This window comes from Ursus arctos, unplaced genomic scaffold (assembly GCF_023065955.2).
Source record: "Ursus arctos isolate Adak ecotype North America unplaced genomic scaffold, UrsArc2.0 scaffold_30, whole genome shotgun sequence".
Lineage (NCBI taxonomy): Eukaryota > Metazoa > Chordata > Mammalia > Carnivora > Ursidae > Ursus > Ursus arctos.
The window spans coordinates 6,437,463-6,457,654 of record NW_026622986.1 but is presented as its reverse complement, the minus strand read 5'-3'; the positions used below and the strand labels follow the sequence as shown (position 1 = coordinate 6,457,654).

Here is a 20,192-nt window from a genome sequence, read left to right as displayed (position 1 = left end):
CTTTTTAAAATACATTCTTTTTAATCTAACATTTTATTTTTTTTGACAGCATAGTTAAGATTTTAATAAATATTCTTCCATATATCATTGTTTAATATTTATAAGTACCTGTATGCAGATGTATTTATTCATACTTTTTTAAAGATTTATTTATTTATTTGAGAGAGAACGAAAAAGAGAGAAAACAGCAGGGGAAGGGCCAGAGGGAGAGAGAGACAAGCAAACTTCCTGCTGAGCAGGGAGCCCAATGTGGGGCTCGATCCCAGGACCCTGAGATCATAACCTGACCTGAAATCAAATTGGATGCCTAACTGACTGAGCCTATAACATTTTAGTTAGAAATTTCATTTGGGGTAACTAGACTTCTGTACCGCCTGCATCCAAAATTATATTCAATTTTTAATACGAAGATATACCAAAATATTTTCATACAAATAATTTAGTTTTGATACTTTCATGAAAATAAGATGAAGAATAAACATAAATTTGACAGTATGGGGCCATTACCCCTAACATGCATTAAGGGTTTTATCTTACATGACTCCCCAGCTTTTACTCATATTTGACAAATGTGAATGACTAGCTTGGAATTATGTCTTCTGAAATAAATCATGTCAACAGTATTTTATTTTCTCAATTACAGTCTCTTACTAAGCCTCTCAGCCTATTGCTTCAGTTTAATCTCTAGCCAATGATTAAATAATATGAGGCTTATAATTATTTGTTTAAATGGAAGAGTTCTGCAATAGCACGTGTTACTTTTAAAATCAGTAGGATTTGTAAAAAAATTTAATAATCATTAATTACACTGGTGAGGGGGAACCAGTGGTTTATGTATACAGCTCTAATTATCAAAGGTATATCCTTCTAAATGTAGAGTACAGATCAAATACAGAAATGAGTATTCTGGTTCAAACTAAAACAGGATTTGGACAAAATTAAGGAAGATATTGAGAATAAAATCTCTGTCCTTCAGACAAAAACTAGGTGTGCCGCCCTCCATATCAGATAAAAAATAGTGAGGGCTTTGCTGCTAATTATTCTAATTTACCTAGGAAGAGGAAGAAGAGTTTTTGTACATCTACCTTTGCAAATACTAAAAATACTACCGCATCGAAATGCTACAAAAGAAGAACCTTTCTCAGTGAGAAGGGAGAAAGCTTTCTAAAAAGGACTGACATAATTGGATATATCAGAGAAACAAAAGCAGTAAGTGACATTTCCTGTAAAATATTTGGCAAGAGAGGAGGATTACAGTGATGACATCAATGTTGTAGGAGTTTTGTGGGGTTTTGTTTGTTTGTTTTTTCTTTCTTTCTTTTTTGTTTGTTTGTTTGTTTGTTTGTTTTTTTACCATCCACCCCCTGTGAAAAAGAAAACCAATTTGATACTTATCCACAGATGGGAGAGGCTTTGTTGAAATCCAGGAGTCCAGCAAAGAAGTTCTAGCACACTGTTGGAACAACAACAACAGCAGCAGCAACAACAATGAAATCTAAGATTGGATACATTGTAGGGGGTAAAAGGAACAGTTTGATTTTACCTACACCACTCCTTCTTCAGGGCAGCATACTTCAGTGCCAAGAGAGCCCTTTTCAGCCTAAGATTTCTCCCACGGGAAAAAGTGAGAGCATGTGAGTGAGTACCCAGCTTCTCTAGCTGTGCAGGATACTGTCAAAAAGACCCATTTCTCTCTTGTCTCATCCAGAGAACTGAGTCATAAGTTGCATGACCCTTGAGGTCAGAGAGTGGCTGAGAGAATGAATAGCAACCAAGGCTCAGAATTGAATATATAAAAAGGATGTGACTCCTAAATGTGTCAAAGGACTCCATCAGGAGGCCTACAGCTGCTGAAAACCCTTCACCTGTGGAGTCCCTAAAACTGGTCCACAGGCACCTCCAATATTCCATGTGTCTCATGCACACAAACTCCACCTTGTGGCTGACTCCCTGTGCATGCTCCCAACAACAATAAGAGTGAACTTTGACAGACAGTAAACACCCCCAGAAAGCTGACCGGGAAGAAACCATAAACTTGAGCACTCAGCACTGCTATAAAGAAAACAAAAGGGAGGTTCTCAGCAACCAACCTGTCTTTACAGCACAGAAAGGCTTAAGAGTTCTGCCACAAAAACAAACAAACAAACAAACAAACAAACAAACAAAACCCAAAACAAGAAGTGTGGAGCAGGCATACCCATAGAAAAGGTCTGAAAAGACATCAGAATTCCTAGCAGGGCTGAAAGAAGGGATTTCTCTCTGGAAGCCAGTCAGTAAACCTGGAGGAGGTGACTACTTTTTTAAATGTAATGAAAATGGAGAGGACATCAAGGAACATGAAAAATCAGGGAAACATAGTACCATGCAAGAAATACATTAATTTTCCAATAGCACCAGAGAAATGGAGATTTGCAATTTAACTGGTAAAGAATTCAAAATAGCTGTTTTAAGGAAGCTCAGCGAGCTACAAGAAAATACAGAAAGTCAGCTCAACAAAAGCAAGAAAAGAATACACAAACAAAATGAGAAGTTTAACAGAGAGAGAGAGATCATAAGGAAGAATCAAAGAGAAATTCCAGAGTTGATAGCAGACCCAGCGGAAGAAAATATTTGTAAAGTAGAAGACAGTATTGAAATTATACAAAGAAGAGGAAATTTTAAAAAATGAAGACTGTATGAACTATGGAACACCAATAATCTAACATATGAATGATTGGAATCCCAGAAGAAGAGAAGGGCAGAGCTTATGGAAAGAATTAATGGCTGAGAATTTCCCAAATCTGGGGAGATATTTGAATATCCAAATTCAAAAGCTAAGAAATCACTGCAAAATTTCAATCCACAACAATGTTTGCCAATATACATTATAATAAAACTGTCTAAAATCAAATACAAAGAGAGAATTATAAAAGCAGCAAGAGGAAAATATTTATCTCATTCTTGGGGAATCCTCTTTGGCCTTAGAAGCAATCTCTGCGAAAACTTTGCAGGCCAAAAAGAGTGGGATGATATATTCAAGTGTTGAAAAAAAAACAAAAACAAAAAGAATACTTCACCAGGCAAAGTTGTCCACTAGAAATGAAGGTGAAATAAGGCTCAAAAAGAAAGAGAAGCTAAGTGAGTTCATTGCCACTGGAACTGCCTTACAAGAAATGCTGAAAGTTCTTCAAGCTGAAATGAAAGGACACTAGCTGTCATGTGATATGTAAACACATAACACACTAGTAAAGACAAATATCTAAATTCAGAATACTCTAATACTGCAGTATGATAACATATTAACTACTTAACTCTACCATAAAGATTAAAGGAGAAAAGTATTAAAAATATCTACAGCCACAGTAATTTGTTAATAGATACACAAAATAAACAAAGGTAAATTATGACATCAAAAACGTAAAAGGTGGAAGGAGGAATAGCACACAAAAATTGTAACATAGGTCATTCCTGACTGTACTCCCCCAAACAAGAAGAAAAACTAAAATCTATTCATGGACAGGACACCCTTGAGAAAAATCGTAGAACAGAAGGATAAAGCTGAAGCACCCCCTCTCCACATCACAGAGACCAAGACAGACTGCATTAGAAAGGTAGGAGAAGTGGCTACACACTGACCATATTGCCCCTCCCCCATGCCCATTGGAGCACCACAGTGAGAAATTTCCCCTGAGCCCCCAGTTTCTTCAGCTGGAAAAGAGAACCCAAGATGGACATCTGGCTGCTTTAGCATTGTGTGTCATCTCTTGGGAGCCCCCACTCGGTCTCATGTAATGGGGATTGTGCGGTAATCCATGGAACTTGACCACTGGGAATCTGTGACAGGGAAGGAAGGAAGTCCCTGCAAAAACCATCACTCAGACCCTGACAGACTGAGTTCCTACCTGCAGTACCAAAGTAGTAGTCCCAACCAGCAGGTATGCTTATCTGCAGAGACAAGACAGTAGCATAATCTCACCAGGAAACTTGGTGAGGTGCAGGTCTGTATGATTTGGGTTTTGAAAAGAAGAGTCTTGCTCTTCTTATAGAGAAAATGTTGTATAAAATATACAATGGGATATTATTCAGCATAAAAAAGAAGGAAATCCTGTCATTTGTGATTAAGTGGATGGAGCTTGAGGTCTTATTATAAACAAAATAAGTGAGATATTTGTGTGCTTTCACTCACATGTAGAATCTAAAAAGCTGAATTCATAGAAGCAGAGAGTAGAATGTTGGTTACCAGGGGCCGAAGGGTGAAGGAAATGGAGAGATGTTGGTCAAAGTGTACAAACTTCCAGTTATAAGATGAGCAAATTCTAGGATTTAATGTACAGTGTGATAACTATAACCAACCATACTGTATTATATACTTGAAGGTTGCCAGGAAAGTGGATCCTCAGTATTCTCAGCACAAAATAAATAGTTACATGAAGTGATGTAGGTTTTAACTTGTTACTATAATCCTTTCATAATACATACATGTATCAAATCACTGCATTATACCCTTAAACATACAGTGCTCTATGTCGATTATATCTCAGTAAAGCTGGGTAAAATGAAATGAACATGTGGCTTAGACATACAATGGAATATTATTCAGTATTGGAAAGGGAGGAAATCCTTGCATATGCCACAACGTGGATGAGCCTGGAAGACATTAATGCTAAGTGAAATAAGCCAGTCACAGGAGAAACAATGCATAATCCATTTATATGAAATGTAAAAGAGATAAAAGGGATTAAAAATACACTTACCAAGATGAGTACTCAGTAATGTATAGAATTGTTGAATCATATTGTACACCTGAAACTAATATAACATTATATCTTAGTTATACTTCAATAAAAAATAAAATAAAAATAAACTTAAAAATAAATTTAAAAAGAGTCAAACACACAGAAGCAGAGAATGAAGCCACTCACAGGGGCTTCCAGAGGCTGGGGGTAGAAAGAAACAGGTAGTTGTTCAGTTGGTATAAAGTTACAGTTACGTAGATGAGTAAGTTCTAGAGATCTTCTGTACAACATCATGCCTACAGTTATAAATACAGTGTTGTGTACTTAAAAATCATTAAGGGGGGAGTATTTGTGCTAACTGTTCTTACCACATACCTAAGAAGAAAACAAGAGAAGGCTTTTGGAGGTGATGGATATTTTTATTATCTTGATTGTGGTGATGGTATTGCAGGCTTACGCGTATGTCTAAACATATCAAAATGTATATGCATTAAATACGTGTAATTTCTGTATAGTAAGTATACTCAATGAGCTACAAAAAAAAAGATGCTAACAATGAACACAGAAAAAAGACAAGGAAGAGAAAATGATCAAAGAGTTTGTATAAACTAGAACAATGAACAAGTGGCCACTCAATAAAATCTGGTAAGAAAACATTACAAACATATAAATAAAGACTAGTACATGGTATTTGGAGAGTAGTGTATGAATATTCAGAGTCTTCATCTAATTTAAAAAAAAATTTTATTGTAGGAATGAATTTATTTAAGGACAAAAATATTTTTTCACATCATCAAGATTTACTTCCGAAGAACATCATAATGAATAAATTCCCAACGAAAGTGATCACTTTATCACCCTTTGACAATCAAGGTAAAAAAAAACAGATGATAGATGATAGATAGATAGATAGATAGATAGATGATAGATAGATGATAGATTTATGTATAAAATAAGTATATAGTTACTTATAGTGATTTCTTTTAAGATTTTATTTATTCATTTGACACAGAGAGAGACAGCCAGTGAGACAGGGAACACAAGGAGGGGGAGGGGGAGAGGAAGAAGCAGGTTCCCAGCAGAGCAGGGAGCCCGATGTGGGGCTTGATCCCAGGACTCTGGGATCATGTCCCGAGCCGAACGCAGACGCTTAACGACTGAGCCACCCAGGCGCCCCTATAGTGGTTGTTTAGTATGGCTTTGCATTTTACTCATTTTTCCTCTTTTTATTCGGAAGTATTTTAGGTAAATCCTTGTAAGCCTGAAAATAAAATGGCTTTAATTTATACTTTTATTAGCTGTATAATATTTCTCAGTATAGAATTCTTTATTTAATCATTCTTCTATTAAAGGTTTAGCTTTTCACCACTGGAAAATGTGCCCATGAACATGCATTCTTATCTATTGATACTTACATTTCTTTGGGAAATTCCTAGGATTTTTTAATGTTAAAAGATACTTCCAGATTGCTTTCCTAAAAGAATATTAAAATTAACATTTTGCCCAGCAATTGTGGAGGAAAAAAATACTTTCCTCTGCATAACCATCAGCCATACAGGTGGATGTTTTGTTTGTTTAATTTATGCCCATCTGAGTTATTAAATCATATCTAAATCTTTACTTTTTTTCCATATTTGTTAGTGTCCTTTTACTGCATAATTACCCAAAAACTATTTAGCTTAAAACAGGAGTTCAGGATTTAGAGTTCACGATTTGGGAGTTAGCAATGTGGACTGGTTTTGGCTGGCTGACTTATGCATCTTTGGTCACCTTGTGGTCAATGGCTTCACTCACATGTCTGGCAATTGGCTAGCTGTTGTTTGGGGCAATGGGGATATATAGTTGGGGCTCACCAAAAGATAAAAACCTCACTAGTTGTTTGAAAACAGAGCAAAAGTATAAAAACTCATTAACTAACTATAAAGTTATTAACGAGGTAACAACACGTAAAAGAATTCTGAGATAACATGGAGGAATGTTAGGAGGAAGTTGCTACTCCTAGGGCTGATGAAGACCTCTGAGTAGAAGACGAAGCTTGGCTGGTGCTAGTATCTCTGATTTTTCAGGAGGGGTCTCAGACATCCTTCTGAAGAGGGGACATTGCTAGTGTCTCAGCTGGTGAAGGTTTAAATAAAACTGGTTTTGCAAATGTTGAGAAAACGGCAGACCGTTTATGTCATGGAAAGAACTTCTAGCTCCTGGGATAAAGAAACCTTGCTGGGATGATGTTCGCAGGAACTGAAAAGAGACATGAAGCTCTCAGGAAGCCCAATGGTTGCCAAATGAAGGAAGTAAAGCCCTTGTTTCTCCTCCAAACTTGCAGTCTCTCTCTAGCGTGCCTTATGTGCATAACCCTAATTTGGAGTTACCTGGCAAAGCAAGAATGTGGTTATCAGAGTCCTGCATCCAGTACCACAAAGCAACTATGGAAGGATGGTTTGGGAGCTAAGAGGAAACAAACTTTTGAAGTGACACAAAAGGTGACTTGGCCCCTTGTGTCTCATCATCCAGCTGATTAGCTTAAGAGTCTACATGTTGTAACCTCAGGTTCTTAGAGCAACATGTGAGCAAGCCCATTGTACAAGCATTGTAGAAACATTTGAAGTCTCTGCTTATATCTGTTTGCTTTTGTTCCGTTTACTAAAGTCATATAGCCAAGACCAGAATTGTATGGGAGGATATGAATACCAGTAGTCAACAATACATTGGAGGCTTGGGGCGCCCGGGTGGCTTAGGCGGTTGAGCGTCTGCCTTCAGCTCAGGTCATGATGCCAGGGACCTGGGATCGAGTCCCACATTGGGCTCCGTGCTCGACGGAGAGCCTGCTTCTCCCTCTCCCTCTGCCACTCCCCCTGCTTATGCTTTCTTGCTGTCTCTCTCTTTCTCAAATAAATAAATAAATAAATAAATATATAAATAAATAAATCTTAGGGGGGAAAAAGAATACATTGAGGCCATTACTGAAACCAATCCACCACAATGTTCCCTTCGGTTGCCAATATTCTTGATATCCCCCCATGCAAAATGCATGTGCTCTTCCCAGAACCCCACAAATTCATATTAGAATTTGGCATTAGGGCCAGAGATCACAATTTTGTGATCTATAATCATTTTCAGAGGCAGCTCCTATGATGTGATTTCCTGCAAAACACACATACACACATGCAGAATACAGTAGCGATACAAGGATAGGTCCCACAGTAGCCAGTCCCTTACAGAAAGGTGGCAAAGAAAAAACACAACAAGCAGAGGCACATAGCAGTAAATGACCGATACAATCAGGTTGTCTTTTCCATCATTCAATTATATTATATTTTAATTATATTGTAATTTTCTCAATAAAAATATGCATGCAAAAAAGAAATGAACCAGGATGTTGGGATATCCTAGGATGAAATGCACACTGGACATAAGGAACTATTACAAATGTATAACAATTGATATCAACATCTCAATAACATAAGATGTCCCTTGTTTGTGCCCCCTTCCCCTTTTCTCAACAACAAAAATTTTGCACCCATCCATGAACAAAAGTGCCTTTGTAGAGGTTGTGGGATCTAGCATCATACACCAATGGACCTGGAAAAGCCTTGCCCACCTGTGCATTGGGTAATAGGCAGCCAAACCTCCATCTTGGCTGTGGACTCTGCAGTAGCTCATGAATGGCTCCAACCCCTCTTGGTCATAGTCAGGGAGCACCTGGAGAACAGTGAGTAGTCACCCATAGACAAGAGAGCTTTGTGGAAGTCCAGGTTTCCAGATAAGAAGTTTCAGTATTTCGTTGGAGCAAAAAAATGAGTTTGAACACATTGGATTGGATAAGAGGTACAATTTGACTTCGCCTGCATCACACATCCCCCAAGGTGGTACAGCTAGGGCCAAGTTCTCATCCCATGATGTCCCCCTTTGCAGGGAAGAGAGAGTAGGTGAGTGAGTACCAGGCTTTCCTAGCTGTGCAGGACACCACCAAGCATCTAGAGTACTAAATTTTGGGATGAGATTAGATCAGAAGAGTGACAGATATGATTCTCAGAGAGCATTAAAGGGACGTGGCTTCTGCTGTGCTTGGACTCCATCAGGAAGCCTACCCATGGGCTGCTGGGAAAGCCTCACATGTAGAATCCAGCAACTGGCTTGTGGGCATCCCCAGCAACAGGCCGATCTCACCCACACCTCCCCCAACTCTGCAGCCAGCTCCATGTGCATGCTCCTGAGAGTGCTAGTGACAGCAAGCTTTGGTGGACATCTAGTGAGCACTTGCAGAAAGTAAGCCAGGTTCTGTGGGCCAGAGAGAAACCATACCTTGAGCTGTGGTGCCACCTCAGAGAAAACAAAAGGGAGGGTGTCCACACTTGGCCTGGTGTGATGCCGGATCCAGAGAAAATACACAAGCTTAAGAATTCTGCCACAAGAGGGAGCAGTAAGTATGGAGCAGGTATGTGCATTCAAGGCCCCAGAAAGCCTCAGGATTTCTAGCAGGGCTGATGAAAGGCAGTTCCTTCCTGAAGGCATTAGTAAAGACTGGAGGAAGTGACTGCTACTTCACATGTAAGACAGAAACACAAAGCTCCAAGGAATATGAAAAATCAAGGAAACAGGACACCACCAAAGGATGACAATAATCTTCCAGTAAGTACCAAACCCAAAGACACAGAGATCTAAAATTTACCCTGTAAAGAATTCAAAATAACTTTTATTATAATATATGTAATACTAGAAATATATATAAAAATATAATTATATGTTATCTGTATACAAAATATAATGTACATAATAGAACTTTATATATATATAATAGAATACTATTCAGCTATCAAAAAGAAGGAAATCCTGCTATTTGCAACAACACAGATGGGCCTTGAAGGGATTATGCTAAAGTGAAACAAGTCAGAAAGAGAAAGACATATACAATACGATCCCACTTACATGTGGAATCTAAAAAAAAGCTGAACTCATAGAAACAGAGAGTAGAACGGTGGTTACCAAAAATTGGTTGGGGGAAAGGGGGAAATGTTGGTCAAAGTATATAAACTTCCAGGTAGAAGATGAACAAGTTCTGGGGATCTAACATGCATCATGATGATTACAGTTAACAGTACTGTATTATATGCTTGAAAGTTGCTAGAACTTTAACTAACTAAATTATCCTAAGTGTTAAATATTCTCACTACAAAAAAGATATGGTAATTATGTGATGTAATAGAGGAATTAGCTAATGCTGTGGCGGTAATTATTTTGCAATATGTAAGTGTGCTAACCAGCACATTGTACACCTCAAACTTACATTATATGTCAAATACATCTCAATAAAGCTAGAAAAAAAAACCAAAAATAAATGAATGACATAACCTTACTGTCAGAGTTAGAGAAAAATGAGCAGCTTGAAGTACCTGGAAAAGAGTGCTTTGAGTGGATGCTTTAAGGCTAACGACACAAACAGCTGCATAAGCATTGTACCCTAATTGGTAATTTGTTCCTCAGAGAGGTACAGATTAGCAATTGTTTTTTTAAACACTTCAATGAGGCATAAATTGCCTATCAGAAAATTTGCCCCATCTTAATTATATGAGTCAGGGGATGAGTCAAGGATTTTAGTACATTTACCTCGGTCTGCAGTCACCATCTTAACTCGGTTTTAGAACATTTTCACCATTCCTGCAAAATCCCTAATGATAGTTTAGTTAAGTTAGTTCCCACTTCCAGTCCCAGGCAACCACTAACCTGCTTTTTGTGTCTATCAATTTACCTTTTCTGGACATGTCACATGAATGGAATCATACAACACATGGTGTTTTCTGTGTAGCTTCTTTCAGTAAGCATGGTTTTGAGGTTTGCCCATATAGTAACATGTATCATAGTTCATTCCTTTTATTGCTGAATAGTATTCTCTTGTGTGGCTCTTGTGTGGCTGTAGCTCAGATTCTTTATCCATTCAGGCTGATGGACTCTGGGGCTCATTTCACTTTTTGGCTATAAGGAATGCTGCTCTGAATATTCCCATGTTGGTCTTTGTGAAGACAAATTTTCATTTCTCTTAGGTAGATACCTAGGAGTAGAGTTGCTGTGTTGTATGGTAAACTTATGTTTATTTTTTTTAAAAATGCCAAACTGTTTTCAAAAGTGGCTTTGCCATTTTATCTCATACTCACAAGGTATGAAGGCTTTTATTTCTTCCCATCCTTGCCATCACATGGCTATTATCTGTCCTTTGGATTATAGACATTCTGTCGGATATGAAATGACATTTCATTGTGGTTTATACTTACATTTCCCTGAAAAAATGATTTTGGGCTTCTTTTCATGTGTTTATTAGCCACTTGTGTATTTCTTTGGTGAAATGTCTTTAAAATTTTTTGCCTGTTTGTAAGAGTTTTGTTTTTTAAGTTCTTAAATTTTTAAGAGTTCTTTAAATATTCTGGACACAAATTCTTCATTGGATACATGGTTTGCAAATATTTCCTTTCAGTCTACAGCTTGTCTTAACTTTCTTAATGGCAGTCAAAAGTTTTGAATTTTGATGAAGTCCAATTTATTAATTTTTCTTTTATGGATCATACTTTTAAACTTGTATCTAAAAAATCATTGCCTATTTAAGATCTCAAGGTTTTCTATTTTTTCTAAGAGTTTTATAGTATCACTATTACATTTAGGTATGTGATTTATTTTGAGTTAAATTTTGTATATAATGAGAAGTAAAGTTTCAGGTTCATCTTTTTGCAAGTGTCTATCCGATTGCCAGAGCAATCATTTGTGAAAAGAGAATCCTGTTTTCATTGAACTGCCTTGGTAACTATTATTAGCTATAATTATAAGAGTTTACTACTGGAGTCTTGGCTCTGTTCCTCAGACCTATTTGTCTATCACTGTGGTATTACCATACTGTTTTGATAACAAAGTTTATAGTAAATTTTATAATTGAAAAATGAAGGCTCTATAGTGTTATTCATCTTTTACAAATGGTTTTGGCTATTCTAAGTCTTTTGCATTTCATATAAATTTTAGTTTCAGGTTGTTAATTTTTGAAAAAAAAATGCTCCTGAAGTACTGATAAGGATTATATTGAATCTGTTTATCAATTTGAGAAGAATTGCCATCTTAAAAATATGAGTGTTCTAAGAGTTCTGGTTCAAGATGGTGACATGGGAGACTCCAGAACTCACTTATATCAATTATTAAGTTGTCTACTAAAACTAATACAGTGGTATGTCAATCATATTTCAAATGAATAAGTAGTTCTATTTTATGAACATTGAATTTATTTTTATTTATATTGTCTTTAATTTCTCTCTACAGTGTTTTGTAACTTTCAGTACAAGTTTTGCCCCTCTGTTAAATTCATTACTATTTTATTCTTTTTTAAAAGATTTTATTTATTTATTTATTTATTTATTTATTTATTTATTTGGCAGAGAGAGAGACAGGCAATGAGAGAGGGAAAGGAAGAAGCAGGCTCCCAGCGGAGCAGGGAGCCCAATGCGGGGTTCTATCCCAGGGTCTTGGGATCACGCCCTGAGCCAAAGGCAGACGCTTAATGACTGAGCCACCCAGGCGCCCCATATTTTATTCTTTTTTGTTGTTGTTACAAATAAAATTGTTTTCCTAATTTAGTTTTGGGGTCATTCAATGTTCATATATAGAAATAAAATCGAGTTTTCTATTATATGCCCAGAAATACAGTTTTAGGCAGTGTTTTTTTTTTAATCAGCTAATTGAAGAAAAGAGTTTACAAAAGATATGTTTTCATTTATAGTTGCCCATATAATTACTTTTAAAAGGCTTTTCATTTCTTCATGCAGAGTTGAGCTACTACCTGATGTCATTTTTTACCAGCCTATAGTATGTTCTTCCTTTAGTATTTCTTTTAAGACACTTTTCCTAATATAACAACAAATAGTCTTAGTTGTGTTTTTTTTTAATCTAGTATCTATTATTTTTGAATAGTGATTTTTCTGGGTATTAAATTCTTGGCTGTGGATTTTTGCTTTCAGCACTGTAAATATGTCATCCCACTGCCTTCTGGCCTCCATTGTTCGTGATAGAAAGTCAGATGTCAATTTTAATAGCTTTATCAGTACAGAATTCACATACCATACAGTTTATTCATTTACAGTGTGAAAGTCAATGGTTTTTATTACATTCACAGAGTTGTGCTTCCATCATTATGTTCGATTTTAAACATTTTCATTGTATGAAAAAGAAATCTTCACACACCAAGCCATATCCGCTAATCTAGTTTCTGTCTCTATAAATTTCTGTATACTGAACATTTCATAGAAATGGAATTTATAATAAGTGGTCTTTGTGACTTCCTTCACTTAGCTCTGATCTCTAAAACTATCCTTAATGTATATTTTTTATTAATGAAATTAATCACCTCAGAAAAATTTTAGTTACTTCAGTTTTATTGGTAACTAACTTACTGTGTATCAAAATTAGTTACAAATGTAACCCATTTTATAGCTAACATATTTTCTAAATATTTCCAGAAAGACCTTATGAGTCCATTTCACCCCATGTGACTGAACCTCCAAAAGCAAATCCTGGAACATCTAGGGCTGGGTCAACCATTTATAAAGCCATCCAGCTTCCTTCATTGAATAAAGAACTTTCAGGTAGTGTACAATGTGATTTTTTTTTTTAACTACTAAAGCTTTTTTTTTTTTTTAAGATTTTATTTATTTATTTGACAGAGATAGAGACAGCCAGCGAGAGAGGGAACACAAGCAGGGGGAGTGGGAGAGGAAGAAGCAGTCTCCCAGCGGAGGAGCCCGATGTGGGACTGGATCCCAGAACACTGGGATCACGCCCTGAGCTGAAGGCAGACGCTTAACCGCTGTGCCACCCAGGCGCCCCTAAACTAGGAAAGCTTTAATTATATGGAGATAACCAGATCGTAGTAGCCTTAGTCATATAACCAGTTTAGCAAAACCGTAAGTGAAAATAAACACTGATTAAGTTTATCTAACATATATGCATTCTTAGTGAATGAGTAGTATCCCTGGAATAGCTCTTCTTCCCTGCCACCACTAAGTTGGAAAGCCACTTTTTTCACAACCTTTTTTTTTTTTTTTAAGATTTATTTATTTGAGGGAGAGAAAAAGAGAGAGAGCACACATTGAGCAGGGGGAGGGGCAGGGGGAAAGAATCTCAAGTAGACTCCCTGTTGAGTATGAAGCCCCGTGTGGGGCTCAATCTGAGGACCCTGAGATCATGACTTGAGCTAAATTCTTAACTGAATGAGCCACACAGGTGTCCCACTCATTCTTCCCTTCTTGCTCACCATTATGATAAACCCATCTTGTAATCCTCTGTTTTAGATTTATATATTCCCTTTTTGTACAATCCCAAGTAGGAACTGCAATACAGAAACTCAACATGAGGGTAGATTGGAAGGAAAATAAACAGTATGTTTTCCCTTTCCCTTCATTACTATCTCCCCAGCTATCTAATCCATTAATATCTAGGAACTAATTTACAGACTCCATTTCTTATCATTGCTCCAGAGGCATTATATAATCACCCCCCTAGTGTATTTCCTATGGATATTGAGTTTGAAAGTTTTTTTAAATGTAGATTATTTTTCTTTGGCCTATTATATTTTCTAAAGCTCCAAATAATTATATATGCTACCAACACTTTCGCCAGCTTTTCTTTCTAACTCTGCATCTTTATATCTTAACATTATATCCATTGGCTACCTTTTACCATTCTGTGGATATGTAACTCAGAGATAAAATAAATTTGACTATTAACTGCAGTAAGGCATGATTGGGCAAATAAGTCTTCTGTACAATTAGAAAAATTAATTGTAATATGCTCTTTATGTTCAGATAAGCTATCCTCTTCTTCCTACTAACTGCCAGACAATGTCAGATTCACCTCTTACTTCATATCACCTATAATACTGTTTTCCCTTTATTAGCTCCTAGTTTACCTGTAATTTGGGTTTTTAAAAATATTTTATTTATTTATTTATTTATTAGAGAGAGAGAGAGGACACACATGAGAGAGAGTGAAAGAGAGAGAAAGCAGGAGCAGGGTCGGGGGAGAGGGAGAAGCAGACTCCCTGCTGAGCAGGGAGACTGACATGGGGCTTGATCCCAGGACCCTTGGATCATGATCTGAGCTGAAGGTAGACACTTAACTGACTGAGCCACTCAGGTGCCCCAATTTAGTGTTTTTCTTCTAAACTGAAGCTTTTTCTTTGATGAGGGTGTTAATTACAAGCAGTGATATTGCCTAAAGAAACAAGAAAGAGGAAGACAATAAGAACTAACAAATAGTCTTAATAATCTACTATCTAAATTTCTATTCCATGATAAGAGAACAATAATAGTGGGCTTCTTTTGTGGATGGAATAAAAATGAATCTATCATAGATGTTTTTATTCTCCATCAAACCATCAAGACTTTTAATCTAAAAATAATGACATAAACCTCTCTTAAGCAAACACTTGCCTTAAGGAAATGGAAGAATTCAAAATGTTTTATTTCTCTGTAAGGCATATATTGTAGAAACTCAATGTGTTAATTTAGTAAAATTTTCCCAGTAACTTCGAGAAAACACCATCCAAATGCCCCACACTCTGCTTTTTATTTTAGCATATCTTTCTTGAAATGAGCATATTGAAAATATTTTCTTTATTACATAGTTTTGTTTTTAACAGTGTTCAAAATATGTATCATAACAATAGTATTTCTAAACATGTCTGCCTCCATTAGCACTAGATTTTTCATGGTAGTTATAACAAAATTTTTAAATAAAGGTGTTCTGCTTTATATAAAGATAAAAACTTTATATGAGAATTGATCAATTTAATTGTTTAAGTAGTTTTTTATTGTAATACTGAAAAGAAAGAAAGCTCTTCCTCAGGCATTTTTATATATAATATTTCTATTATTTCTTTTTCTGGATTTGCACTCTTACTGGTTTTGTTTATAAATATTAAATACCCAGCAAGGAAAAACTAGAGAGAAAATATTTGTGTTAGTAAAGCTATTTTAAATTATTTTTAAAAATTTAAGGAACCTGTGCTTTAGAAGTGGATTAAGATTTATTATAAATTTTTAAAAGTCGAAATCAGGACATTTCTAAGGTAATTTAATAATGTTATTTTCATTTTTTAGGGCATCCAAAAAATTCTATCTCAAAAAAACATGTTAAACTTACAAATACTCTGCCTGCTGTGATCTCTACAACTAGAAAACCTATCTATGAAGGTAAAAATCACTGCTATACAAAGAAAAATGAAATAAAGCTTTATACTATGTTTCCATTGTCTCTATTTACCAATCACCTTAAACCTATGGACCCCCTTCCCCAGACAACCAATGTTATGAGTCAAGTATATTTTTCTAAACCTTTCTTCAAACATGGTTTCACACACACCCACACACACACGCACACCCCTATGTATATGAGTTTGCTGGTTCTGTATATAATAGAATCATCTGGATGGATCCCACTGACCTCCAATACAAGTAAATTGGTTATACCGATTTCTTTTGTATCTTACACCTTTAAGTTGCTTTATGATATTCTATAATGTGAATGGGCTATATTTTATTCAACCATTCTTCTACTGAATGACATTTAGATTTTTATGAAAGTATTTTTTGCTACTATAGGCAATCGTACAATAAATATCACTGTACATATATACCTATATTGTGGTGATTATATTTCTATAAAATAGAGCATGTAAACATGTATTGCATTAAAGGTATGTATGTTTTTATTTTAATATATAAATCCAAGTTACTTTTCAAATGATTGTAGTTAGTAATTCTGCTAGTAAATTCATGAATGGCTCATATTCCAACATCATAGCCAGCACTAGACTTTTCATAGATTGAAACATGTAATATTGTTAAGATATCAATACCACACAAAGTGATGTACAGATTCAGTGCGATACCTATCAAAATCCTAGCAATGTTTTTTAAAGAATAAAAAAATTCTATGCTAAAATTCATATGGAATCTTAGGGGATCCTGAATAGTCAAAATAATCTTGAAAAAGAACAAAGCTGGAGGGCTCACACTTTTGAAACTTATTACAAAGCAACAGTAAGCAAAACAGTGTGGTACTGGCATAAAGACAGACATACAAACTAAGGAAATAGAATAGAGAACCAAGAAATAAACCATCACATATACGGTCAAATGACTTTTGACAAGGATACCAAGACCATTCAATGGAAAAAGGAGAATTGTAAAACATATGATGCTGGAGAAACTGGATATCCACATGCCAAAGAGTGAAATTAGATCCCTGTCTTCTACCTTACCTTACAGCTTAAAATAAACAAAAGACCTAAAACTAAGTGCTAAACTATAAAACTCTTAGATAAAAACATAGGGAAAAATCTTAAAGACATTTCATTTGACAATAATTTCTTGGGTATGACACCAAAGGTGCAGCCAAAAAAAAAATTAAAAATAGGCAGATTTTATCACAATTTTAAAATTATTCATTGAAAGAAAAGGTTAGTAAAATAAAAGGGAAATCCACAGAATGGAAGAAAAATATTTGCAAATCATATATCTGAAGAGCAGTTAACAACCAGAATATAGAGAGAACCCTTAAGACTCAAAAATGAAAACAAAAAACTTTATAAAACAGTGAACAAAGGACTTTAGCAGACATTTCTCCAAAGAAGATATACAGATAGCCAATAGGCCCATGAAAATATGATAAACATCACTTTTCATTAAGGAAATGAAAATCAAAACAACGAGATATCACTTCATATTCAGGATGGCTATTATGAAGACAAAAAAGGAAAAAAGGAAAGAAAATAAATATTGGTGGGGATGTAAAGAAATTGGGATTCATGTACTAGTACATGTGAAATGGTGCAACTACTATGGAAAATAGTGTGGTGGTTCCTCAAAATATTAAATGAAGCATTACCGTATGATTCAGCAATTCCCACTCCAGATATATGCCCAAAAGAATGAAAGTAGGGACATGAAAAGATCTTTGTTTATAGAAGCCTCATTCACAATAGCCAAAAAATAGAAGCCATTCAAGTGTCCAACAGTGATGAATGGACTAAAAAAATACGGCATCTGCATGAGATGGAATATTATTCAACCTTAAAAAGGAAAGAAAATCTGATACAGCATGATATAGCATTTAACATGGATGAATATGAAGACATTATGCTAAGTGGAGTAAGCCGATCACAAAAGGACAAACACTGTATGATTTCACTTACATGAAGTATTTTAACATGGTCAAATTCATAGAGACAGTAAGTAGAATTATGGTTGCCAGGAACTGGGGAGAACGGGAATGAGGAATTATTTTATAATGAGTAGAGTTTCAGTTTTGCAAGATGAAAAAGTTCTGAAGATCAGTAGTGGTGATGACTACACAGTGTGAATGCACTGAATGCCATTGAACTATACACTTAAAAATGGCTTAAATGGTAAATTATATGTTATTTATATTTTACCATAACTTTATTTTTTTTACTTTTTTCTTGTAATGCTCTCTTACTATAATTTATTTTAAATATCTTTATCTCTTTTTGACACAACACACATTTGAAATCAAGTATTTATGTCTGATTTTTAACTTTAAGATTTATAAATTATCATTTTTCATTGTTTTTTATTTTCTTTATATATTTTACTATAATTTTTTAAATAAATAATTAAAAATAAAAATAAATGCATAGTAAAAATGCTTTCTCTTCAATGAGTATTATTTTATATTTAATGAGAACTAAGCATATTTTAATATTATCGGTCGTTTTAATTTTCTCCATGAATCACCTATTTATATTCTTTTGTTATTTTTCTGTTAGTTGCTTTTGTTATTATAGTTTTTTATGTAATAGGATGTTAATAATTTTTAAATTTTTTCTATCAATTCAAATTTACAGAGAAATTGAAGGAATTCCAGAAGAAATTTTCATATAGCCTATAGCCAGATTCATTATTTGTTTGTATACTGTCTTTCTGTCTTATCATTTTCTCTATGTTCATATAGATATGTGTCCATCACAAACATGTTACCTTTTTTCTGAACTGTATAAGGGTAACTTGGAAGAAAGTGACTGTGTTGTTATCTATGGATTCCTTTATATCTAAGCACAGAATAAACACTATAAAAATAAAGGAAAATAAAATATCAATGTGGTTGTTAGTTAACTCATCACACTCAGGCCAGGGACAAAACATTGCCCATAGACGGCAAGGAGAACCTCTGTAGACAATTAGCCTGAAGCCTAGAGCAGCCAGAACACAACAGCAGAGCACATGCAGAGACATCCCCTGAAGTGCCAGGCCCTGAGCACTATATGACTTCTTCCTTATAAGGCTATTACTTTCAGAAGCAAGAGATATAACTGGCTTTTCTAACACAGAGAAGAAGGCAAGGGCTTAGACAAAACGTGAAGATGGAGGACTTTATCCCAAACAAAAGAATAAGATAAGGCCATGGCCAGAGATCTAAGTGAGAAAGATACAAGTAACATACCTGATGGAGAATTTAAAGCAACAATCATAAGGATACTCACTGGGCTTGAGAAAAGAATGGAAGACTTCAGGGAGGTCCTTACCCTGAGATGAGTTTAAAAAGAATCAGTCAGAAATGAAAAATGCAATAACTGATATTAGAAATGGGCTGGATGCAATGAACACAAGGCTGAAAGAAGCAGTAGAATGAATAAGTGATATAAAAGACAAAATAATGGAAAATAGTGAAGCTGAACAAAAGGGAGAAAGAATAATTATGGAACATGAGAACAGAAGCAGGGAACTCAGTGACTCCATCAAACATAATAACATCTGTATTATAGAAGTTCTAGAAGAAGACAAAGGAGAAAAAGGGGCAGAACATTTATCTGAGGAAATCACAGCTGAAAACTTCCCTAACCTGGGGAAGAAAACAGATGTATAGATACAGGAGGAACAGAGGACCCCCAACAAAATCAATGAAAGCAGGCTAACACCAACACATATTATAATTAAATTTGCAAAAACATAGTGATTAAAAAAACATTTTAAAAGCAGCAAGATAAGACAGTAACATACGTACAAGGGAAACCCCATAAGGCTAGCTAGAGTTTTTTCAGCGGAACTTCCCAAGCCAGAAAGGAGTGACATGATATATTCAAAGTGCTGAATGGGAAAAATTTGCAGCCCAAAACGATTCATCCAGCAAGGCTATCGTTTAGAATAGAAGGAGAGACGTATAGTTTCCCACATAAAAACTAAAGGAGTTCGTGACCACTAAACTAGCCCTGCAAGAAATACTAAAGGGGACTCTTGGAGTGGAAAGGATAGAGAAAATCTCCAGAAATATGACAAAGCAAGTAATAAAGTAGCAATAAACACATATCTATCAATAATCACTCTAAATGTAAATGGACTAAATGCTCCAATAAAAAGACATAGCATGTCAGAATGGATAAAAAAGGAAAAGGAAAAAAGATGCATCTAAATGCTGCCTACAAGAGACTCA

The 20,192-nt window shown here is 35.4% G+C and overlaps 1 protein-coding gene across 1 annotated transcript in view; it reads left to right on the top strand.

The window, feature by feature from the left end:
- Positions 1 to 20,192, top strand: part of LOC125282787 (uncharacterized) — an 85,672-nt gene that overhangs the window by 37,191 nt on the left and 28,289 nt on the right. The window contains exons 5-6 of the mRNA XM_057304642.1: positions 13,202 to 13,327; positions 15,842 to 15,934. Of these exons, the coding sequence (XP_057160625.1) occupies positions 13,202 to 13,327; positions 15,842 to 15,934 (219 nt within the window). The remainder of the gene's footprint in view (positions 1 to 13,201; positions 13,328 to 15,841; positions 15,935 to 20,192) is intronic.